Raw genomic sequence first — 20,598 nt, 5'->3', positions numbered from 1 at the left:
GGGGGGGGCAAGTGTGAGATAGGATGATATGAGGAAGCCCTTAAATGGAGGAGGAGAGATCTGAAGGGAAGAGGAGATAGATCCAATTCAACTAACATTAAACAAATCATTCAATTACTCATTCTTTCTTTCCTCTTTTTTATGTAAGTTGCAGTCATGTTGGAGAGAAGAGAGAGAGAGTGGTAGCTTCATTGTAAAGTTGCGAATAATAATGATGTAACAATAATAAAAATCAAAGAGGGAGACTGTTTTGGGAAACCATTCTACTTCTATTGTAAAATTGTTGTTCTAGCCTTTTCTAGACTTCTAGGTAAGGTAGAGAGTGTGCTGTCAATTAGGTTTTTTGTCTACGTCCTTCGCCCAAAACTATTTTTAAAGTCCATTAAATGAAGCTCTTTTAAACCTTTTATTGGGCTCGTGATGTGCCGTGCAAACTGGTCCGAGGCTAAGCCCTGTATACTATAGCCCAGCCAGTATTAAAACGGCAAGTACTTTTCTTGCCATTATTAACCAAAAACGGTTAGGAAAAAAAACACTACATAAAATAGTTACGCTAAAAGAGAGTGAGACACGCCTTGACGTTTTGATGTTGTACACACAAACACTCTGTTGTTTTTTTTTCAAACGTCAAAATTTCCAATTTATCACAATTTATTTTCCTATTTTCTCTGTCACACCGACTTGAATCATCATCTGCTTTTCCTTATTTGACCTAGCTGTGAGAAAAATTTATGATCATGGATTCAGCCACGATTCGTAATTATCTGATTTTATTTGAGATAAAGTTTTCAACTTTGAATCAATTTCTGTAAAACCCTAAAAGATATGTACAGCAATTTCAAAGAACAAGCGATCGAGTACGTGAAGCAAGCTGTTCAAGAGGACAATGTTGGCAACTACAATAAAGCTTTCCCTTTATACATGAACGCCCTTGAGTACTTCAGGACCCATCTCAAGTATGAGAAGAACCCTAAGATCAGAGAAGCTATCACCCACAAATTTAACGAGTATCTCCGCCGTGCGGAGGAGCTTCGTGCCGTTTTGGACGAAGGTATTGGGTCGGGTCCAGAATCCAACGGTGGCGGTGGTGATGCTGCTGCTGTCGCCACGAAGCCGAAGAGCAAGCCCGGAGGAGATGGAGAGGACACGGAGCAATCAAAGCTTCGAGCTGGGTTAAACTCTGCTATTGTTAGGGAAAAGCCGAATGTTAAGTGGACAGATGTTGCTGGGCTTGAGAGTGCTAAAAAAGCGTTGCAGGAAGCTGTGATTTTGCCTGTCAAGTTCCCACAGTTCTTCACCGGTGAATGTTTCTACTTTCGATTTTGGATTGGAGTCTTCCCATGTAATTTGATTTTCTTGTATTGATCAATCTGATTACTTGTTATGATTAGGCAAGAGGCAGCCATGGCGAGCTTTTCTTCTCTACGGGCCTCCTGGAACTGGTAAATCCTACTTGGCCAAGGCTGTTGCTACTGAAGCTGACTCTACGTTTTTCAGGTAACGTATGTTTCGATTAATAGCTCTTCTTGTTGTAAGACTTGCCAAAGTTTCCATATATGATTCAGTTTGCGATAAGATATAGTCATTTTTGTCACAAGCATATGCAACCTGCTGGAATAGCTAGCCTGTAGTTTTATCTAGGCAGACTTGCAGATCTTTGGGTTTAATTTGGCTCAGTTTCTTGCCATATACCTTTTTAACCTTGAAGGCTTTTACTCTGATCAAGTTTGCTGTGTTTATAATTGGGAACACATTGCCGGTTTTGAATTATCGTATACTTTTTTTTGTCTCCCAACCATTAGTGTGTCTTCATCGGACTTGGTCTCAAAGTGGATGGGTGAAAGTGAAAAGCTAGTATCGAACCTTTTTGAGATGGCTCGTGAGAGTGCTCCGTCGATCATTTTTGTTGATGAGATAGATTCTTTGTGTGGTCAACGTGGAGAAGGCAATGAAAGTGAAGCTTCAAGACGTATCAAAACAGAGCTTCTTGTGCAGATGCAGGTGAGAAGGTTATTAAAAAGAAACCTTCTGGGAATGAATTATTAGCAGAAACATGACTTCTTTTCTCTCTCCCTATTTATCTTTTATTTTAGGGTGTCGGACACAATGATGAGAAAGTCCTTGTGCTAGCAGCAACAAATACACCGTATGCTCTTGATCAGGTGAAACTCATAAGAATGGATTGGTGTTTTTGAATTAGTTTCCAGGTCTAGAATAATACTAAATACCATGTTCATTGCAGGCTATTAGGCGACGTTTTGATAAGCGTATCTATATCCCTCTACCCGATGTGAAGGCTCGTCAGCACATGTTCAAAGTACTGAATTGACTTAAACTTTTCTCAAAGTAAATTCAGGAGACCGAATCCTAATGATATTCGTGTATGAATCAGGTGCATTTGGGAGATACTCCTCATAATTTGAAGGAAGCTGATTTTGAATATTTAGCTCGCAGGACAGAGGGATTTTCTGGTTCAGATGTGGCTATTTGTGTAGGTGGCTTTGGCCAGAGTTGTTATTTCTATCTAGATAATTAAACAATCTTTTGTCCTGAGTGGTTTCTACTCCTCTGCAGGTCAAGGATGTTCTGTTTGAACCAGTTCGAAAAACCCAAGACGCCATGTTCTTTTTCAAGGCTACTGATCGTACGTGGAGGCCATGCGGGCCTAAACAACCTGGTGCCATTCAGACTACAATGCAGGATTTAGCAGCAAAAGGGCTTGCTGAAAAGGTTGGCGTCAAAAGTCTGAATTTGCTGTCAAACTCATAATATCTTAGCATGAGAATACATTTCTATATGCATTTGGTCTTGAGGAAATTTCAATCGTTGAAGTTGTTTTGGTGATGATGGTCGTTCATTTGTTTTGATTCGAAACACAACAGATTATTCCACCGCCTATCGCGAGAACGGATTTTGATAAGGTACTAGCAAGACAGCGACCGACGGTGAGTAAGTCTGACCTTGAGGTCCATGAGAATTTCACAAAAGAGTTTGGAGAGGAAGCTTGAAGATGGCATTGATCAAATTGCTCGGCATTATTAGCGGCAGGGAAGATCTCGAGTTCCCGGTTATGTATTTATACACTAGGAGGAAAACAATTCGTTTAATGCACATCATTGCGTATATTCATAATTCTTTTGCCTCTAATATTTAATTCTATGATTCTATCAACAACAAAATGATCGTATGTACTCGCACACAATCTGTTAAAATGACACCTAGCTTACACACGTTCATATGCAAAACATAAGGACCATGGTTCAAGGCTTGTGCGCTGATTTCTACTAACGTGCAATCTCGCATTTTATGGCTCACGGGACACGGGGACAGTCTCTTATTGTGTGTACTTTTGTAATTTATTACTCCACCTTTCAGCAAAGTTATTATGTAATGCTAGTTCCCCTTTCACTCGTGAATTAAATGGCCTGATCCAAGAGCGCTAGTTATGTCACTGAAAAATGCTATCCCACAACTTCATCATGTAAAGACATGTTTTGAGTCAGTTAGGTGTAGAAATTATACACAAATCAATTAACCTATAAATGATGTCTTTCTCTGTTTTGTCAGCAGCTGGTGCATTGTAAAATCCAAGAGGTGTGCATTCTTCTAGCATTTTGAACTTCTGGCGCTTTGCTATATCCAAGAAAATCTCCATCCTCTTGTGGAACTCTGACCCGCTCTCTTTGCATCTAAAGGAACCAGAACACTCACACTGCTCTGTCAAATATGCGGCTTTCACCTGATTGCACCTAATGCACACTAGATCCTGCATGTGGTACATTCTCTCTCTCTGTCTCACCATCTGGAGAAGACTATTCTCCATCTGCTCTCTGTCATATATCTTCCCACATTGTGTATCCGCACATGGCCATTCTTTCTCTGTTAATAGATCAGGGTCTCTGCATAAATCTAGGTCTCTGTAGGCATCACAGTTGCTGCAACAATAAAAACAGTATAATTAAAACTTGGTGAATACATTTTCAGCCGTCTTACTGCTTACTACTGCAAAAAAGTCAAGTATTAAAAAACACAATGTGTGCAGATATATGACAGAGAGCAGATGGTATATTCAGCCTTCGGAATATGACCAAGGTAGCCCTCTTTTCTCTGGGATTTGGGGGTCTAAGGCGTTTTTCTTTTCTTTTAGTGTTGCAAAAAGATAGCAGAAACTAGAGGTAGCAAAATCACCAGAATGCTTATTTGAATCACAAAAATTGAGCATTTCTTTTGGTCAAGTAATACCTGCAAGCTACATTAGGTAAGATGCAGGAGGGCCCAGGATCAAGAAATTCGGCTTCAGCAGCATACTCTTTTACCTTAATGTACTTTAACAGATTCTTTCTCATTACGTATAGAGAAGAGATTACGTCAGCAAGATTGTAGGTCTAGAGAACAAAATTTGAGTAGACAATAATTAACACCCATCTGAAACTATCCAACTTTTTAGGTAAACATAGTTTCAAGAATTCCGGAGTGTAGACTGGATTTGTGAATGAAATCAGTTACAAAGAGGTTTTCTAATTATAATTATAAAAAGTCTATATTAGAATTTTCATTTCCACGATTAATCTATTTAAAGGACTTGTGAATACTCCATATATTTTTCAAATTGAACCAGTATCAGGTAAAAGTGAAAAGGAATAGGTAGAGTACTTACCAGAACATCGTGCTGGACATTCTGGTCAAGAGCCAGAACAGCAGAGATAACCTGTATAAATTCTAACGTGTAATCTCCTTTGGGAGTTTGACCAGAAAACCGAGATGCATCTGAAACGTTTATGTCCTTCATGTGTGGCATGATATCAATAACCTTCTTAAGAAGCCTCTCTGTGAAGTAGGATTCAATCTGCATAAAATAAACAAAAGAGAAATGAGGAGACAATCTTTTGGGTGAACGAAAAGTAAATCAAAAGGCTTTAAGACTACCTGTTCTCTTAGATATGCTACCATCTGTGCCTCTAAACTCTCTGAACTGCCCTTTTTTTTTTTTCTCTAATGCAAATTTCCAGGGATGAAATATAAACTCGGCAACGATTACAGTGAAATCACTCTGCCAAGATAGATGAAATGCATCAGTGTCCAAGAAAATAGTCTAACTGTTGCCACATGTTTAAATAACTCTGCTTTGATTTGAATGAGGGTTCTGTCTGTACACCTTAATATACTCGGGTAAATGTCGTGCAACCCTCCATTTTTGTTCAATAGCCACTTCGTCAGGTGAACTTTCATCATCGGGAGCTTGGATACCAGTGTAGTTATACTAAAGGTTGAAAAAGAGATATCTTGATGAGAGGGTATAAATAAGGAAAAGCAAGATCAAGAAGTCCGATTAAACCAAAACTAATGATGGAAGATGGGGCTTTAGTAGAGTTCAGTGCAATTTGGAGATAATTTTTTAACCATCAAGGTGAAAGGAATTTACTCTTATCAGTTATAACTCCTGGTTTACTGGAACAACATGTATTGAGGTCCCATGGATTGTCACTTTTTCATTTCCTCTCTTTGAGGCTCAATTTTTGTGTTCAGGGATATGCAGTTTTACAATTTACAACACGGTTTGCCATGTTTAGCTATCAGAAATTAAAAATACAAAAGGGAAGTATAAGAAATAAGAGTTCTAACCTGATCCATGAAAAGTAATGAGTGCCAGTAGTGAACCGGCTCGAGCAATATCCACTCAAAGATAGAACTGTCAGTGGCAAAGTACAAAAATCATGGCAGGAAAATGAGCGCAGCCCATTAGACATATAGTCAAAAATATATACCGTGAAAGGAAGAAACCAACCTATTTCCCACCGCTGTGAGCAAGCTTTCATAATAGGCCTTGGCAGCAGATGGATCAAATTTCCCTGTGTGGATGATGACCTTTGAGAAGTCTGCATAAATTATTATAGCACCCAATCTCCGCAAATCAGTCAATAGCAGAGCAAAGACCTTTTGCATGACCTATAATATTCATGAAAAACGCAGGATGTCAAATGGGTTTAGAATTTTAAAGGCAAATAAAAAATGAGTGTAACAGACAAATCTCAGGATCTGAAGGTGCCTTGAGAATGATATGTATTATGACAAGAATAATCCAGCAAGGAGGTATTATTTGTTAGCTTCAGTTTCGATACAATGAATTGACTAAGAAAGATTCAGACAGGAGTAAATTATATAAAGTCTGCTGATTTATCCACACCAACTCATTTATACTTGATAAAAAGCAAGAAATACTCGATAATATTTACCTTGTGAAGCATGAGGTGAAGAGCTGGATCATGGAGCTTAGAGGACGGGCTACAATAAGGAATTAACATCGGTATGTTATGAGTCAGAAAAAAGGTGAACATGTTACAAGATGTGATGTGACATAATCATACCTGCAGAGCCACCAAGACAAGCGTTGCAAAATGGAATCAGCATATATATTCTCATATTTACGCACATCAGTAAAGCAATTATCAAACAATTGTTTCAGGACACGAAATGCTTGAGCACATCCAGTGGTCTCATCAAAACTGGTGTTCTCGTCTGAATTTGTGCCTCTAGGATTCACATCCTGTTCAAATCCCGAAAAGACGCCTCCTTCCATTTCATTCACAAGGTTGCTTTTCAGAAGGGCATTAACAGCCAAGTGATGGATCTGCACAATGCATGTTAATTAGAACAACATCCAAAACAGCACGACAATTAAATCAATTTTTTTTATTAACTTTAGCTCCACAGACACTTTTCTATACGCTCCAGGGAATACCAAACTTGTTTGTTGCACCTGTGTCAAAGAAGCATACCAGTTTATAACCTTGATAGCGCACAGAAACAAAAAGACAAAAAAAAAAAAACAACAACATATAGATTGGCGATGATCCTGACAAAGTTCACAGACTCCAAAAGGAAACTGTTTTTAGCCCTTTTGATTACGTACCTCATCAAAAAAGAATGTCTCTTCATTGTTTATACCTCCAAGGTCTGGAACACCATTATCTGACACCCAAAGGACCTGTTATACAAAAGGAAATTCAATGATACATAATAGGCACTTCTTAAGGAAAAATAAAAAATAACCGAAATCAGTGATAGAGAGACAACAGCCTTTTGCCTAGGCGCTGTAGGAACAGAGCAAGAGCAAAAAGGCAAACAGAAAGAAAAAATAAGGCAAATACTGTAGCAATGGAACTAAAAAAAAAGTTACAAGTTAGGAAATTCGAAGAAAAGACCTGTTGCTGGCCACGGAGTGCCCTGGACATGAAGATATCTATTGTGAATGTTAGCCAATCAAGTCCAAAATTCCCCAGAGGCACCTAGTAAGTTGTACAGGAAATGTCAATAACTGCACAAAACAATAATATGAGGAACTATATCTCCACTTTAGAAACATAACCATAACCTACATGGGCGTATCTTGATTGGGCAATCCTCCGATCCAACCACTGAATTGCTGCAGCACAACGTAACATTGCTATTTTTGCTGCTGGACGTTGCCAGGAGACAGGCTATGCATTGCAACCCCACCACACATATGTATTACTTGATCAAATAAACATCTATCATAACATAAAAGGAGAAAAGGTAGCCAATTGGTTTATAAGTTAAGGAACCTGATAACTATTGTCATCGCCGTTGAAGGGAATCCTCATACATGGAAAATCATCCAGGGCCTTAATACCTTCCTTCATGGAGTTAAAGTCAGGGCATTCGATGACAGCAACAGTTGGTCCACTATTTTCTTCTCTGCAAGATAAAGAAACAATGTGACTAGTCAAAGACTACGGGATGATTTAACATAACCTTACAAGAAAAGTCCAACAATCAAACTCTTTATTTGTTTTTTGGGACAATAACTTATAGAATGTATCTAAGTTACCAACTACTTCACACAGGAAAAAATAAAATAGGAAAAAGCATGCGCAACTGATTCAATAGAAACACTATTGGATTCAATATGTCAGGGAAACATTAAACAGGCTGCACTGCTATAAAACAGGGAAAACGAGTTACCTGTAGTCACTTATTGCTTTCTGTATAACCTTCTTGGCAGCTTCAGGATGGTCAACATAGTCCACCTGATGATTAGCATTCACAAAAGCTCAAAAAAATACAGGACTACTATTGCAGGGATTCTATGTGATGAGTTTAGAGCATACCTGGAAAAGGATACTACCCCAAGACAATGAGTCAATTGAAAATTCTTGGCAACTATCTCTAAACTGTCTCTCTAGGGCAGATGGTAATAATTCCTTGCTAAAAGGATCAACTACCACGGCAGACATACGCTTCAATGCATGACAATATAAAACATATATAGCACGCCCTGTAGAGGTGCTGCAAACAAGTAAACCATGAGAAAAGTATTCCGGTCTACATAAATAAAACAACATAACATGGCCAAAGAAGAAGGAGAAAAAAAAACAAAAACTAAGGTTCAAAATTTTAAGGGACTAATTTGAGAAAGCAACAGCGTATTCAATAATATGACTAGACACGTAGTCATAAACACTCCAACATTGTGACTAAATGCCTACTAGAAATTTACAATCAAAACATTCTTCAACTTAAATTGCATGAAGTTGAATTGGTTTCCATCAGAGAAGGGGTAGTCGTGTTACTTTATAGAATGGAGCTTTACCTGTTATACAAGTAAACAAGTGGAATTGAACGTTCCAAGTAGCGACACTCAGTTGTAGTTTTCATATGAAGTTCACCAATTTTCCATCCATCTTGGGTATTACGGTGCTTAGCTGTTTTATCAATTTCGCATACACATCCAATTTGACATATAGCACTAAACTCCAGAGGCACCTTAGTTTCATAAATGCCCTGCCAAAGTTAATTATGAGACAAGCAAGCATAAACATGGTATTCTCTTGATGAAAAATGAAGGTCAAAACATGCATTTAACCAACAAGTTGACAAGTCCCACCAAGCTGACAAGTCGATGGGTCTCATTCACATTCTATTTAAAAAACAAAGAAGACACACACACATAACTGAGATAAATATAGCTACCCTTCGCTTTTAAACTCCCTTTTCAGAGTTTTCCTTATACAGGGTAGTTGATAAAGTAAATTTCTATAGCACACAAATTCAGACTACCAGACACCAAATACAATTTGTCTACTCACCAAATAAAATGGCACCAGAGATCACAGAAGTAAGNACACTCCAACATTGTGACTAAATGCCTACTAGAAATTTACAATCAAAACATTCTTCAACTTAAATTGCATGAAGTTGAATTGGTTTCCATCAGAGAAGGGGTAGTCGTGTTACTTTATAGAATGGAGCTTTACCTGTTATACAAGTAAACAAGTGGAATTGAACGTTCCAAGTAGCGACACTCAGTTGTAGTTTTCATATGAAGTTCACCAATTTTCCATCCATCTTGGGTATTACGGTGCTTAGCTGTTTTATCAATTTCGCATACACATCCAATTTGACATATAGCACTAAACTCCAGAGGCACCTTAGTTTCATAAATGCCCTGCCAAAGTTAATTATGAGACAAGCAAGCATAAACATGGTATTCTCTTGATGAAAAATGAAGGTCAAAACATGCATTTAACCAACAAGTTGACAAGTCCCACCAAGCTGACAAGTCGATGGGTCTCATTCACATTCTATTTAAAAAACAAAGAAGACACACACACATAACTGAGATAAATATAGCTACCCTTCGCTTTTAAACTCCCTTTTCAGAGTTTTCCTTATACAGGGTAGTTGATAAAGTAAATTTCTATAGCACACAAATTCAGACTACCAGACACCAAATACAATTTGTCTACTCACCAAATAAAATGGCACCAGAGATCACAGAAGTAAGAGTTAACGATACTAAGAAACTTTCTTTATTACTTTTAAGACATGTGATGGGTGGGTAGTCGATAAAAGGTGTGGCTTCTGATGGCACTTATTTTTTTTAACTTTTTAAAAGACCTCACCTCAATTTCAGGGTTGGCAAGAAGAGCTGCACGCATTTTGCTTTCTTTTTTAAATTGATCTTCCTGAATTTTAACCTGTAAAGAAATATAAAAACTGTAACTAACTAAAAGGAATACAAGGGGAAAGATGTATAGTTGATAAAAGGCATGCCTCAATCAAATTATAAGAAGGCCTTCCATGAGGGAGAATCTTGTTGACACACTTTCCCGGGAAATTTTCAACTGTAGGAGCTTTGGAATTAATGTAAAACACCCTAGGGATTGTCAATGGGATCTTAAGCATCAATCCTTTCACAACCACCCAGGCGAAAAATTGCCCACTCTGTGGACTTGGGACCAGTTGTATTATCTGAAAAAGCCAGAAAGACAACATTATATGGTTACAAAATATTAGCCAAATATATAAATACATTTAGGTTGCTGTGCCCACCTGCCAATGTGAACTAGTCAAGGCTTCTTCAGGCCTCCTAAAGTATGAACCTACATCTCCTCTTCCCAGAACAACTTTTTGATTTATCTCGTGAGCATCAATCTGCTTTGAAGATCTTAGATCACCCAACCTTCAAAAAGAAGGAATACACAGTCAAGAAGTTCAGAAAGTTTTAGAAGCAGCGGATGTCATAGTAAACTACATTTTGTTCCAAATAAAGTACTACCTTCGTTTTTTCTTCTTCTCTAATGTCACTTTCCAGTTTCTCTTTTTCAGTTCAAGCCATCCTTGGTAATTTACGTTCTTGTCAATGTTCTGAAATGAGATATCATGGAACTCTGGACCGCAGCTCTCTTTCTGCTCGTGTTCAGTCATTTTTTTTTTTACTTCAAAAGAACGTGCAATTGGCTTTGGCCCTTTCACGGAAGGCCTGTTTTCTTTGCAAAAATCCTCAATATCTTCCATATTATCTTCAGTCACCATATGATCTGTGTCCGACACACCGTCTTTGTTTGCTGAACTAAACATATCAACTAGTTTTCTCTGGCGAAATTTGTCATCTTTCTCACGGACCTTTTTATGGAGCCAATCAGGATGATTCACCCTAGGCACAGGATTTTCCACCTAATGAGGTCATATAAGTCGTTAGATATTTACAGAAAGAATATTAAGAAAACCAAAACCAATATGAATAGTAACAATGAACCTTCTGCATTGCAGCAGGAATGGTAATAACTTTTTGGATAGCTGAACTAAGGCGCTGCTTATAATACGACCAGTCAATAATTAAACGGATTCCGACGTCTGATGATGTCTTGCACCATTTTCGCAGATAATACTTCATAATTCCTGTGAATTTTGACGTTTCATTACATTTGATCATAAGAACGCAAGAAGACATAATCACAGCAGATAACAGAAGGTTTACCCGGTTTTGTTGTTTCAAATATAGCAACAGGAACAGCCCGTTCGCTAACAGGTGTACCCTAATCATGAGAAAAGTTGTTAAGTTGCAAGAAAAGAAGTACTATAAGCAGATATACTACACCAGAATAGCTCAAAAAGATGCTTAACAGAGAGTAAATAAATTTTTAAATGTAAGCAACAACCTTGATACAGATTGCATGTGTGACGACATTATTGACTTGGAGAAAATGTACATTCAGCAGTGTAACCTAACTAAGCGCTCCAACAGTAGAGATTGTTAACAGAACATACACAAGTCTGTTCGTACTAAAAAATTATAAGAAGAGATGGAAGAAGATATGTGAATCAGTTACTTTTTTCATAAGACCTAACTATTCAGTTTTTTCTGGCCTGTTCGGGTTGGTAATGGATGGCCTCTTTGAGTATATGTCAAAGGAGGACAAAAGTTCCAAGAAAATTTTAAGTTTAACAGAAATGTACCTTTGGCTCACAAGCAACAATGTATTGGCAACGAAGTCCTTTATCTTTGACCATTGAATCACCAAGAAATTCAGCCAGGCGTTTTGCTGTGGTCACTGCACATGACTTTTGCTCACCATAATCTGCTAACGATTTGCTCATTGTGCTTGACTCTGATATATAATCTAGCAGTTCACTATCGGCAATATCTTTTCCTTGATTCTGGAGAAAATGTAAAGAGAAAACTATGAGCAAAATGACCCTGTTACAAATAAGAGAATTTAGCAGCACCTATATGAAAAGTCTTTCTCCTCAGTAGGGAAAAAAAAAATCAACTAAAAAATAACAAAAAACAAAGTATTTCACATACATCGAGTAGGTCAAGCCACCGATTTGCGACGGCTGCAACAGCAGAATAGCACTCTTTAAGAGTTGATCCATGGAGAAATTTGTCAAAAAGCTCGGCCTGTAGGGAAGGGGTAGAAAAACAAATAATGAAGGCTCTACACATATTTATCAAATAAATCTCAGCCTATTTTCTTGGGATGCTTGCGTCTAACAAATCATGGAACATCTTATGCAGTTCATATTTGAAATAAGCTTAAGTAAACACAAGAATCCAATAAATAGGATGGAAATGTTTAACAAAAATAAAATGTAACATGCAGTGTGTCGTCATAGAACAGAGATTTGTTTATCAGTCTGTTCTTTTATGAACGATGAAGGTAGAGGAGCTCTAGATAGTAGATACTTGCTAAATAGTCACCTGAACAAGCAATTAAGAACCAGTGGAATTCTCCCTATTCCCTAACAGAGAATTATTTTATGTCAGAATTAGAACCTTGAAAATGCTGCTAGAAAGAGTTACTAAAAGTCTAATATAACTGGATCAAGTGAAATACAATCATCAACCGCTTTGAGCCTAAAAATAGATGAAGCAACAATTTGATGAATCATTACAACACAAAGAAAGGAAAGGATAACTGGAAAACTTTAATGAATTTTAGCTCCCCTCTACGCTTGATCTCAAAACCCTTGAGTTCTGCTAAGGTTCCGTCATGATTGAAAACAGCATAACGCTTCTTAATTAAGATTCCTTCCTCTTTCGATGCAGGAATAATCATTGCCTGAATGAAAAGGATTACAAATATTTCTACCCAGCAATCAAAGAGCAGCACACGTAAAAGTTTCATAAAATTTAAGCATGCCTTGTACGGTCCATCCACTTCAAATTCAATTGAGCATTCACTATGTGACTTATATGTCTTGCGTATAGGATCTTCAAGAGTCTGTTTCAACTAACAATCAAAGGGAAAATAGAAACGAAACACAAGGCAAAATGCTTTCAGAACCTCAGAAGGGTTTATATCATCTGCTTATTTAAGACTGAATACAAAAGCTACATAATCTTCGCGTACCTGATATTGATCATTTGTGTTATTCTTTGCCACATCAACATAAAGCATTACACATGGATAAGAGATTGTGAGTTTCTTCATGTCCCTGCAGTAAAAAAATACAATTGATGGTTTACTTAACATCTTGCGAACCACGAGAAAATAAAATCTAACATGGATATAAAAACTCTTGAATATATCTTAAAGTGAACTACTGCAATATATTCAAAACAAAATAGAACAAGGAACTTCCAAACATGGAGATAGCAAAACCTTACATCGTTTTAAAAGTAAAGTTCTCAGGAAAAGATCCAGGGAGACAACACCATATACCATCTGTATCCAACTCAAGTGGTTTCCCGATTCGATCAATAAGCAAACGGGCATTCTGGATGATTTTGGCTCCAGTATAGGTAACTACACCAGCCATTTCCATGGAGTACCATCTTGCACCCCTGGAAATTGTTTCAAGTAAAGCTTTGGGTCAACCTAAATGGAACAGACAACGATCATATAACCAAAGTCCAGGCTCTTGACAAGAGACCAGAAGACTCACTTTCGCATGACATATCCATAGAAGGAATTAAGTATACACTTATGAGCTAGCTGCAAGGAATCGTAAACCACTACCATATCCTGTTCCAAATTTGAATGTCACTATCTTAAAAAAGTTCCAGAGATCTCTGAGCAAGTATACAAGATAACGTACCTGTGCTTCCTGGATCTGGATTGAATTACCACTTGCCTTGGCCTCGGACAACTTTCCCTTCCAGACCTTGTTAAGTGTTTTGTATTCATACCTCCTATCTCGAAAGCTTGAATTACATTCAAAACACCACCAAATAAAAAGCAATTAGGACTTAGTTAAAAAAAAATTATCATAATCACTGGTGTGTTCACACAAAAGAGATTACTGCACAAAAGACTAAACGTCCAAACAGAGTCTCAATCAAGAAAAATATGGGAGAATAAAAGCCACACACCTCCGAACAGTGTCCACATAGACAGGGTTTTCTCTCATGCATATCCCAGCCTCACGAACTTCAGTGATTGGCTTGTCAAGTCCTCGTTTATATGCCTGCAAAATGCAAAATGACTTGTAATCATATGTTGACAATGTGGGGAAACTATTACTATGCAGGAGGGAGGGCGAGAAAACCTTTTGACAATATTTCTTAAGTCGTTCTTTTAGCTTGGTTTGTTGTTCCACCTTTGGCAAATCAAGGAATGATTTTGAAGACTGAATATTTGCACCAGTATCAACAAATTCAGACTCAATCTGTTTTTTCAAATGGTAATAATCACTGCCAAACCAGTTGAAACAAAGTTCAGAACTTAAGACCAGACCAACAAGGTTAAAATCCATAGTTAGCTGGAATGAAAAATAAGTTAAGAACCTTTTCTTTCCCATGAATGTCACCCCACGCCAAACCCATTCAAGTTTTCTAATACAAGTCTTTCCTGGGCGGTTGAAATCACATGCTGTGCAGACCTCATCCGTAACTATTGATGGTGGCTGAAAATCAAAGAAAAGTTTCACTTTATATAATATTTCCAGGGAATTTTCCATTATTTTGTACAATTGTATGTTACAACAAATAATCCCTATTCAGTTAAAAACATACGGACAGAGATTAGATGTACCTGAAGCCTGTTTGTTAAAATGATATTTGGATACACCGCTGCGACGTCGAGGTGATAAATAAGAGGCCCTTCTTCACGTATAGGGTCATCTCGTAACTTCTCGAGCTGCAGAACCAATAAAACCGCCATAACAGAACTAAGCCTTCATCCCGAATCAAGCAACACAAAGGGAAATAATTCATAAGACCATCAAGTTTTCTGTTCTGCTTCGATATATCCAAACATGCAGACGCCTAGTTGGTGACAACTACTGTAGATAGGGGATACTTAATAGACAGATTTCTTCTTGAGGCTCAAACCATAGTCTAAGGCTTTACTATGTTCTTTCTACAAGAACTACTGAAATTACTCGACATGAGAGAAGGCTTGTATATCCGATCTTAATGTGTATGAGTGTATAAGCAAACTTTCCCAGAATGAAACATGTATGCAGTGTCAGCAATTCGACGCGACAAGAGAAATAACATGCTGAAACGAATCAAGGGAATAAGCACTAAAATCAATATCTCTAATTACAACTACCTTTTTCTTGATTTCGTCCTTCACTTCATCATAATTGGATATTGAATCCATTCTCATTTTCCCTTCAACAGTGATAGCATATTCCAGATCCCGACTAAGGTTATCAATCAGTTGCTGGCAATCAAAGCGTCCAATATCAGATAAGTTCATAAATAATTATTTTTGTGTGCACCAGGTGCAAAATTAGCTATGATAACATCATGTGCATAATAATGGGAAGCAATTTGCTTGAGGAATCCATTACAGACTACATAGGTATTCACTATTAACTGCACCACTTCTGCACTTCAGATGACATTACAGAAAGATCAGTGACATTTGAATAGAAACTCTCAAAAAGTAATGCTCATCAAAGAAATCAACTAACATTATGTCGAATGAATATAAAGCAGATAGCTTGCCTGGTATGCCGACGAATCAAGCTTAAAACTGGTAGGAATATCAGATCTGAAAACACCACTTTCGAGGCACTCCACGTGACCACCAATATATGTCTCACTTTCAAGAAGTTGATTTTGGTAGAATTTCTCAGGGTCAGCTTGATTTTTGTTGGGACATACAACATTTGCCTTGTAAGCCTATTCTGAGAACGAAGACTTCTAATTAATGGAATGTGTCACACAGTAAAGATTGCTAAAGACCTTGTTGTAAATAGGAAGTCACCTGAACCATCAGAAGCATTTCACAAAGGGTGCCACTCCCTTTGCGTAAAACCTCATCAGGGACCATTGGAATAATAGTTGCGAGAGAGAAAATGAAAGGATTGACATATGTCATGTATAGGTAATAAGTTGCAACAGCATCAGAGACTGAGTAGGAGGCCATTGTCTGTGAAATCATTCCCAGCAGGGGACAGAAATAAGATATAAGCACCTAATTCCATGAAAACCTTGCAAGCACTACAGCATAGAGTCTATGCCATAGACTAGAGAAATCTAACAGTTCATACCAATTAATTGCTTGAAAGCTATGTCCGCTTCTTAATAATGTTGTGTACTAATAAAACAGTAAATTTAAAATGAGCAATAAGACAGTAATGTTGTGTACTAATAAGACAGTAAATATATGTCCGCTTCTAAATGTTGAGGACATTTCTTCAACCCTTAAAAGAGGCAAATAGTTGAATAACCTGATCAATTAGCATCAACTGTTTGTTACTCTAGCCCATTCCAGTATCTAATAATTAGCTCTAATGGTGAGAAAAAATATGTTAAGCAGAAATAGCAGGATTAAATTCTCAGCAATACCTGTGGCTTTTCCTGCGCAAACCGAACCATGTCCTCTGGGTTCACTTCCAGTGGATCATACCCTAGTTTGGCCTTTGTAACAGCCTGGCATTTAATTAAGAGGCAAGCATAACTCAATATCATAATATAAATTCCTTAACAAAAGATATATATGACCGTAAAAGATGAAATAATCTCTAAGAGAAAGAAGTAGAATTAACCTTCAGACCATGGCTTCCCTGAGGAAGATAGCTATCACGTTTTACCCAAGCAAAACAATCCAAATGGCAAGCGAATTTAGCTCGGCATTCGCCTTGATTATGATCAACACGGAATCCCAATTCCTGCAATCACCAGGAAGAAAACAAAAGACATATGCTGAATTACAGTTGACAACATTATGCTCGAATGGAAGATAATATTGAGATAGGAACTGACGAGTAAGATGCACAGATATAGGTAGTTTAAAAATAAAATAAAAACAAGAAAGGGAAGTAATGGAGGTTTCTGAAATAGAACTGAGAATAGAAGTAAGGTTCGGGAGATGAGTGGCAACTTGCCAACTCTCAAAAGACCACAGTATTGAGAGGCTAAACACATGTCACTGAATATTTGAAAGATGAATCTCTTCCACAGAAGGAAACGATAATATTAAAGTAAGCATCCTCTGGCAAGATAATTCATATAGACAGTATAGGCAGCACTCGATCGGCGTTGCTATACTACTTTATGCAGAGGCACACTCTCAAGGCCACAATAGAAGGTCAAAAGCTTTTTCATATAGAATCTCCAAGTATAATATACATATCCTTTTAGTCATGCAGACAGATAAAATTTAAATAAATAACAACGAAGGAAAGCTTTGTGTACCTCATTCATTTTGATTGAATGATGAGATGCTCTTCGTTCTATAAATGGCCAGTCAAAAAAGTCTCCGTTGTATGTAACATAAATACCAGGTTTCAACTCTTGCATATGAGAAAACCATTTTTGGAGGAGTTCAACCTACAAGACAAAACCAAGATAGTAACTGGCTTTTCAGCACATGGATGTTTCTGATATAATATTCAAATCCGGAGCTAATTTACAATAACTCGTCTTTAACATTAGTGACTTTAAAATAGCCTTCAAATTCTGGTTTGGGTGTGTATTCCAGATCTTCTATGTCTTCGCCAACACACTGAATTAAGTGCAAAAATACAAAGTTTATAATCAAAGAAGATTAACATGATACAAATATTCAAAGGAAAGGATACAGCTGAGATATCAACAAGAGATGACACATGCAATGAAAACCTGTTAACAAATCAGAAATCAAGTTTTAAAATTATATTGCAAAATGTCACGCTAGTCCATAAACAGTCTTAAAGTCACATCATACAAAATCAATTAATCAAGTGTGATGATCTTATATGGACCATTTCTGATTTCTCGTGGATTAAGAGTACAATCTATTATTGAAGAAAACACAAAGCCTATACTTTTTTCTCTCTACTGATTGCTCAACCTAATCTAAAAGATACCAAAGCAGGACTATCTAGCAGCTTCTCTCCATTAATGATATAAAACCACCCCCATCCATCATGTAAGATATCATCATTATGATATCAAATCGAAACAGACAAATGTCTACCGTAGTTACCTCTCTGTTAGTAATTAGAAAACCTTGGCCATCAACCATGTAGGATATCATCATAATTTGATCATATTCAGCATCCGGAAACTTCAACGGAAGCTTTGTTGTCTCTATATCGAATGCAGAAACACGGACTTCTGCGCGTTGAAGAAGATCTGACCTCTTCTCAAGTATGACATCGGTGCTGGAAATACTGACATTGTACCATTGCCCACTCCTTACATCTGGACACCAAGAAAACGTCATGTTGACAATCTTGGGAACTAAACAGACATTCTGATTTGACTAAACTGGTTACCATTATCAATTGCAAATCGAACATGATAAGGGACATCGTACTCGCGGATGTCCACAATAGAGTCTAAGCAATCTTGAGGGTGTTGTTCTCTGCCTTCCAAGAACAAAAAAATAAATGATCAGGATATGTGAAATTTCTGGAAATAAACATAAAAAATAACTACGAACAACTGATACTAAAGGTAAATTAGGAAACCAACAAAACTCTTCAGAGCATANAAAAAAAAAAAAAAAAAAAAAAAAAAAAAAAAATACAGTCTTACCGTTTTCCAGCCAATATGGATTCGTAAGCTTTCAAGTGCATCAAATTTAGCCTAGTTTCGTTCGATAATATGCAACAGATCCCTCTTGACTTCCATCAATTGTTGCACAGTATCAAAACATACTTTTAAATATTTTTTTTGCAGGCCAGATAAATGATTTTTCTGTTCATATAAGAAAAGAAGGAACTCAAAACGGTATGTCTCAAAAAAAAAAAAAAAAAAAAAATTAGAAAGGCACCCTACAAGTGACGACAAAAAAAAGTACTGAAACCTTCATATCCTGCATACTATAGCACTAAAGGGCAAGACTAACAAAAAAAAAAGAACTTTATCCTTTACAACCCATGTTGCATACTAGCAAACGCCTAGATATTTCACCATATGGATGCAGGATCACCTTTTTCGACTTCTTACTACAAGTGCTCGGTTTTGAGGTTACAAGAAGAGAATAATAACTAAAGGTCATCATAAAAGTTACTGATATGAGTCTCTATAGAGAGAACAACAGCATCAATCAACTTGTAGAAGACACTGGTCAACTAAACCACAGAATCAAGATGAAATTTACACTGGTAGAAGTCAGAGTTAAACAAATAAAAAAGGTAAGCTCTACTGACTTACAAGATCAAGATCCTCTTTATCAACAATCTCAATACCAGCAACCTGTCTTTCATATCAGCGTCTCAAGTAGGCTTCAACTTCCAATTCCAATTTGTCCTGTAAATCGGCAATGCAGTGTTATTGACATATAGGATGAAATTAGAATAAATGACTCAGAGAGCAATCAGATGATATACAGAGAGATGTTATCATACTTTTGTGGCTAAATAGAAGTAAGGGCGGAACTTGTACTTTGTCTTGAAAGAAAACCCATCCTAAGAAAAAATCCTCAACGTGGTTAAACAAAAATATAAAAGTTCATCAACTTATACAAAGCTGACATCGTAATGACCATAAATATAGCAGCTCACCTGAGTAACAAAGTAAAGGTCCACGCAACTATAGACTTTCCCAGTATCTCGATCTTCCCAAGATGACTGCGAATAACCAATCAGTAGTAAATACTAGTACTTACATATCAAACGCCAAAATTTGCATTGAGAGAACTACCAGCGAAGTTGAATCAAATGAGGGGAAACCCTTATAATAGTTCTCGTAACTTCGTATCTCCTAGAATCCTAAATTCTCACAATTATGTGTGTTTACTGTATGGCTCAATCGCCAATGCTTCTAGTTAATTTAGAGAAAAAAAAATCACATTTAATCAAGTCCGAAAGTTTCTCAAATGCTCTCTCAATTAACAAAAGGTTAGGTCAAATATTAGAGTGCGATTACGGGAGAACTTACCGGTGCGAATGTGAGTAGTCACCCAAATCCGAGTTTAGATTCGAGTTCATCTTCTGCAGTGTTCACTACTCTCGGCTTCTTCGACCACCGCGAGTCCTTTCGATCCCGTCTCCGATTATCTCCGCTCATTGTTGGGCGATTGTAAAATTAAGCGGGACAGAGAGAGGGGCTCCTGTATAGGAGCTTTGATTGATGATTCCTGGAGAAGCTTCGAAGGTGAATTAGTTTTTTGAGAAGAAGAAATTTAGGGTAAAAAAAAAAGGCTTTTACTGGGAGTAGGGGGGGCTTCGTGGATGCTGGACATTGGACAAAGTGAGTGAAAGACTCTGGAGAGAGAGAGAGATTAGATTTTTTTCTTTTTCTTTTTTCGTTTTCCCGCGCTTTGGAAATTTCAACCAAATTACTAAAGAGCCCCTCCTTTTTTTTGGAATCAGATTGGGTCCATGTACAAGACCCATCTTTGGCGAATTTGGATCTGCCAGTCCAACATTGAATTTGGATCATGCTTTTTTTTCTACGTTTAAAAG

General features: G+C 37.3%; 1 protein-coding gene and 1 pseudogene across 1 annotated transcript; one reads left to right on the top strand and one right to left on the bottom strand.

The window, feature by feature from the left end:
* Window positions 683–3,147, top strand: LOC104739412 (protein SUPPRESSOR OF K(+) TRANSPORT GROWTH DEFECT 1-like). Its single transcript, XM_010459758.1, has 8 exons — window positions 683–1,300; window positions 1,392–1,497; window positions 1,803–2,001; window positions 2,094–2,162; window positions 2,243–2,317; window positions 2,393–2,491; window positions 2,575–2,730; window positions 2,883–3,147. The coding sequence occupies exons 1-8, from the start codon at window positions 826–828 to the stop codon at window positions 3,006–3,008; spliced, it is 1,305 nt and encodes a 434-aa protein (XP_010458060.1). The 5' UTR covers window positions 683–825; the 3' UTR covers window positions 3,009–3,147.
* LOC104739411 lies at window positions 3,426–20,383 on the bottom strand (annotated as a pseudogene).

Source organism: Camelina sativa, chromosome 14, assembly GCF_000633955.1.
Source record: "Camelina sativa cultivar DH55 chromosome 14, Cs, whole genome shotgun sequence".
Lineage (NCBI taxonomy): Eukaryota > Viridiplantae > Streptophyta > Magnoliopsida > Brassicales > Brassicaceae > Camelina > Camelina sativa.
Note: the sequence above shows the minus strand (reverse complement) of the source record. Positions and strands in the feature narration are given on the sequence as shown.

Bases quoted from the DNA above. Each gene is read 5' to 3' on its own strand.
- LOC104739412 (XM_010459758.1), top strand. From the start codon at position 826: ATGTACAGCAATTTCAAAGAACAAGCGATCGAGTACGTGAAGCAAGCT. The intron at 2,492-2,574 runs GTAGGTGGCTTT...ACTCCTCTGCAG, and splicing joins GTTCAGATGTGGCTATTTGT to GTCAAGGATGTTCTGTTTGA. The intron at 2,731-2,882 runs GTTGGCGTCAAA...GAAACACAACAG, and splicing joins CAAAAGGGCTTGCTGAAAAG to ATTATTCCACCGCCTATCGC.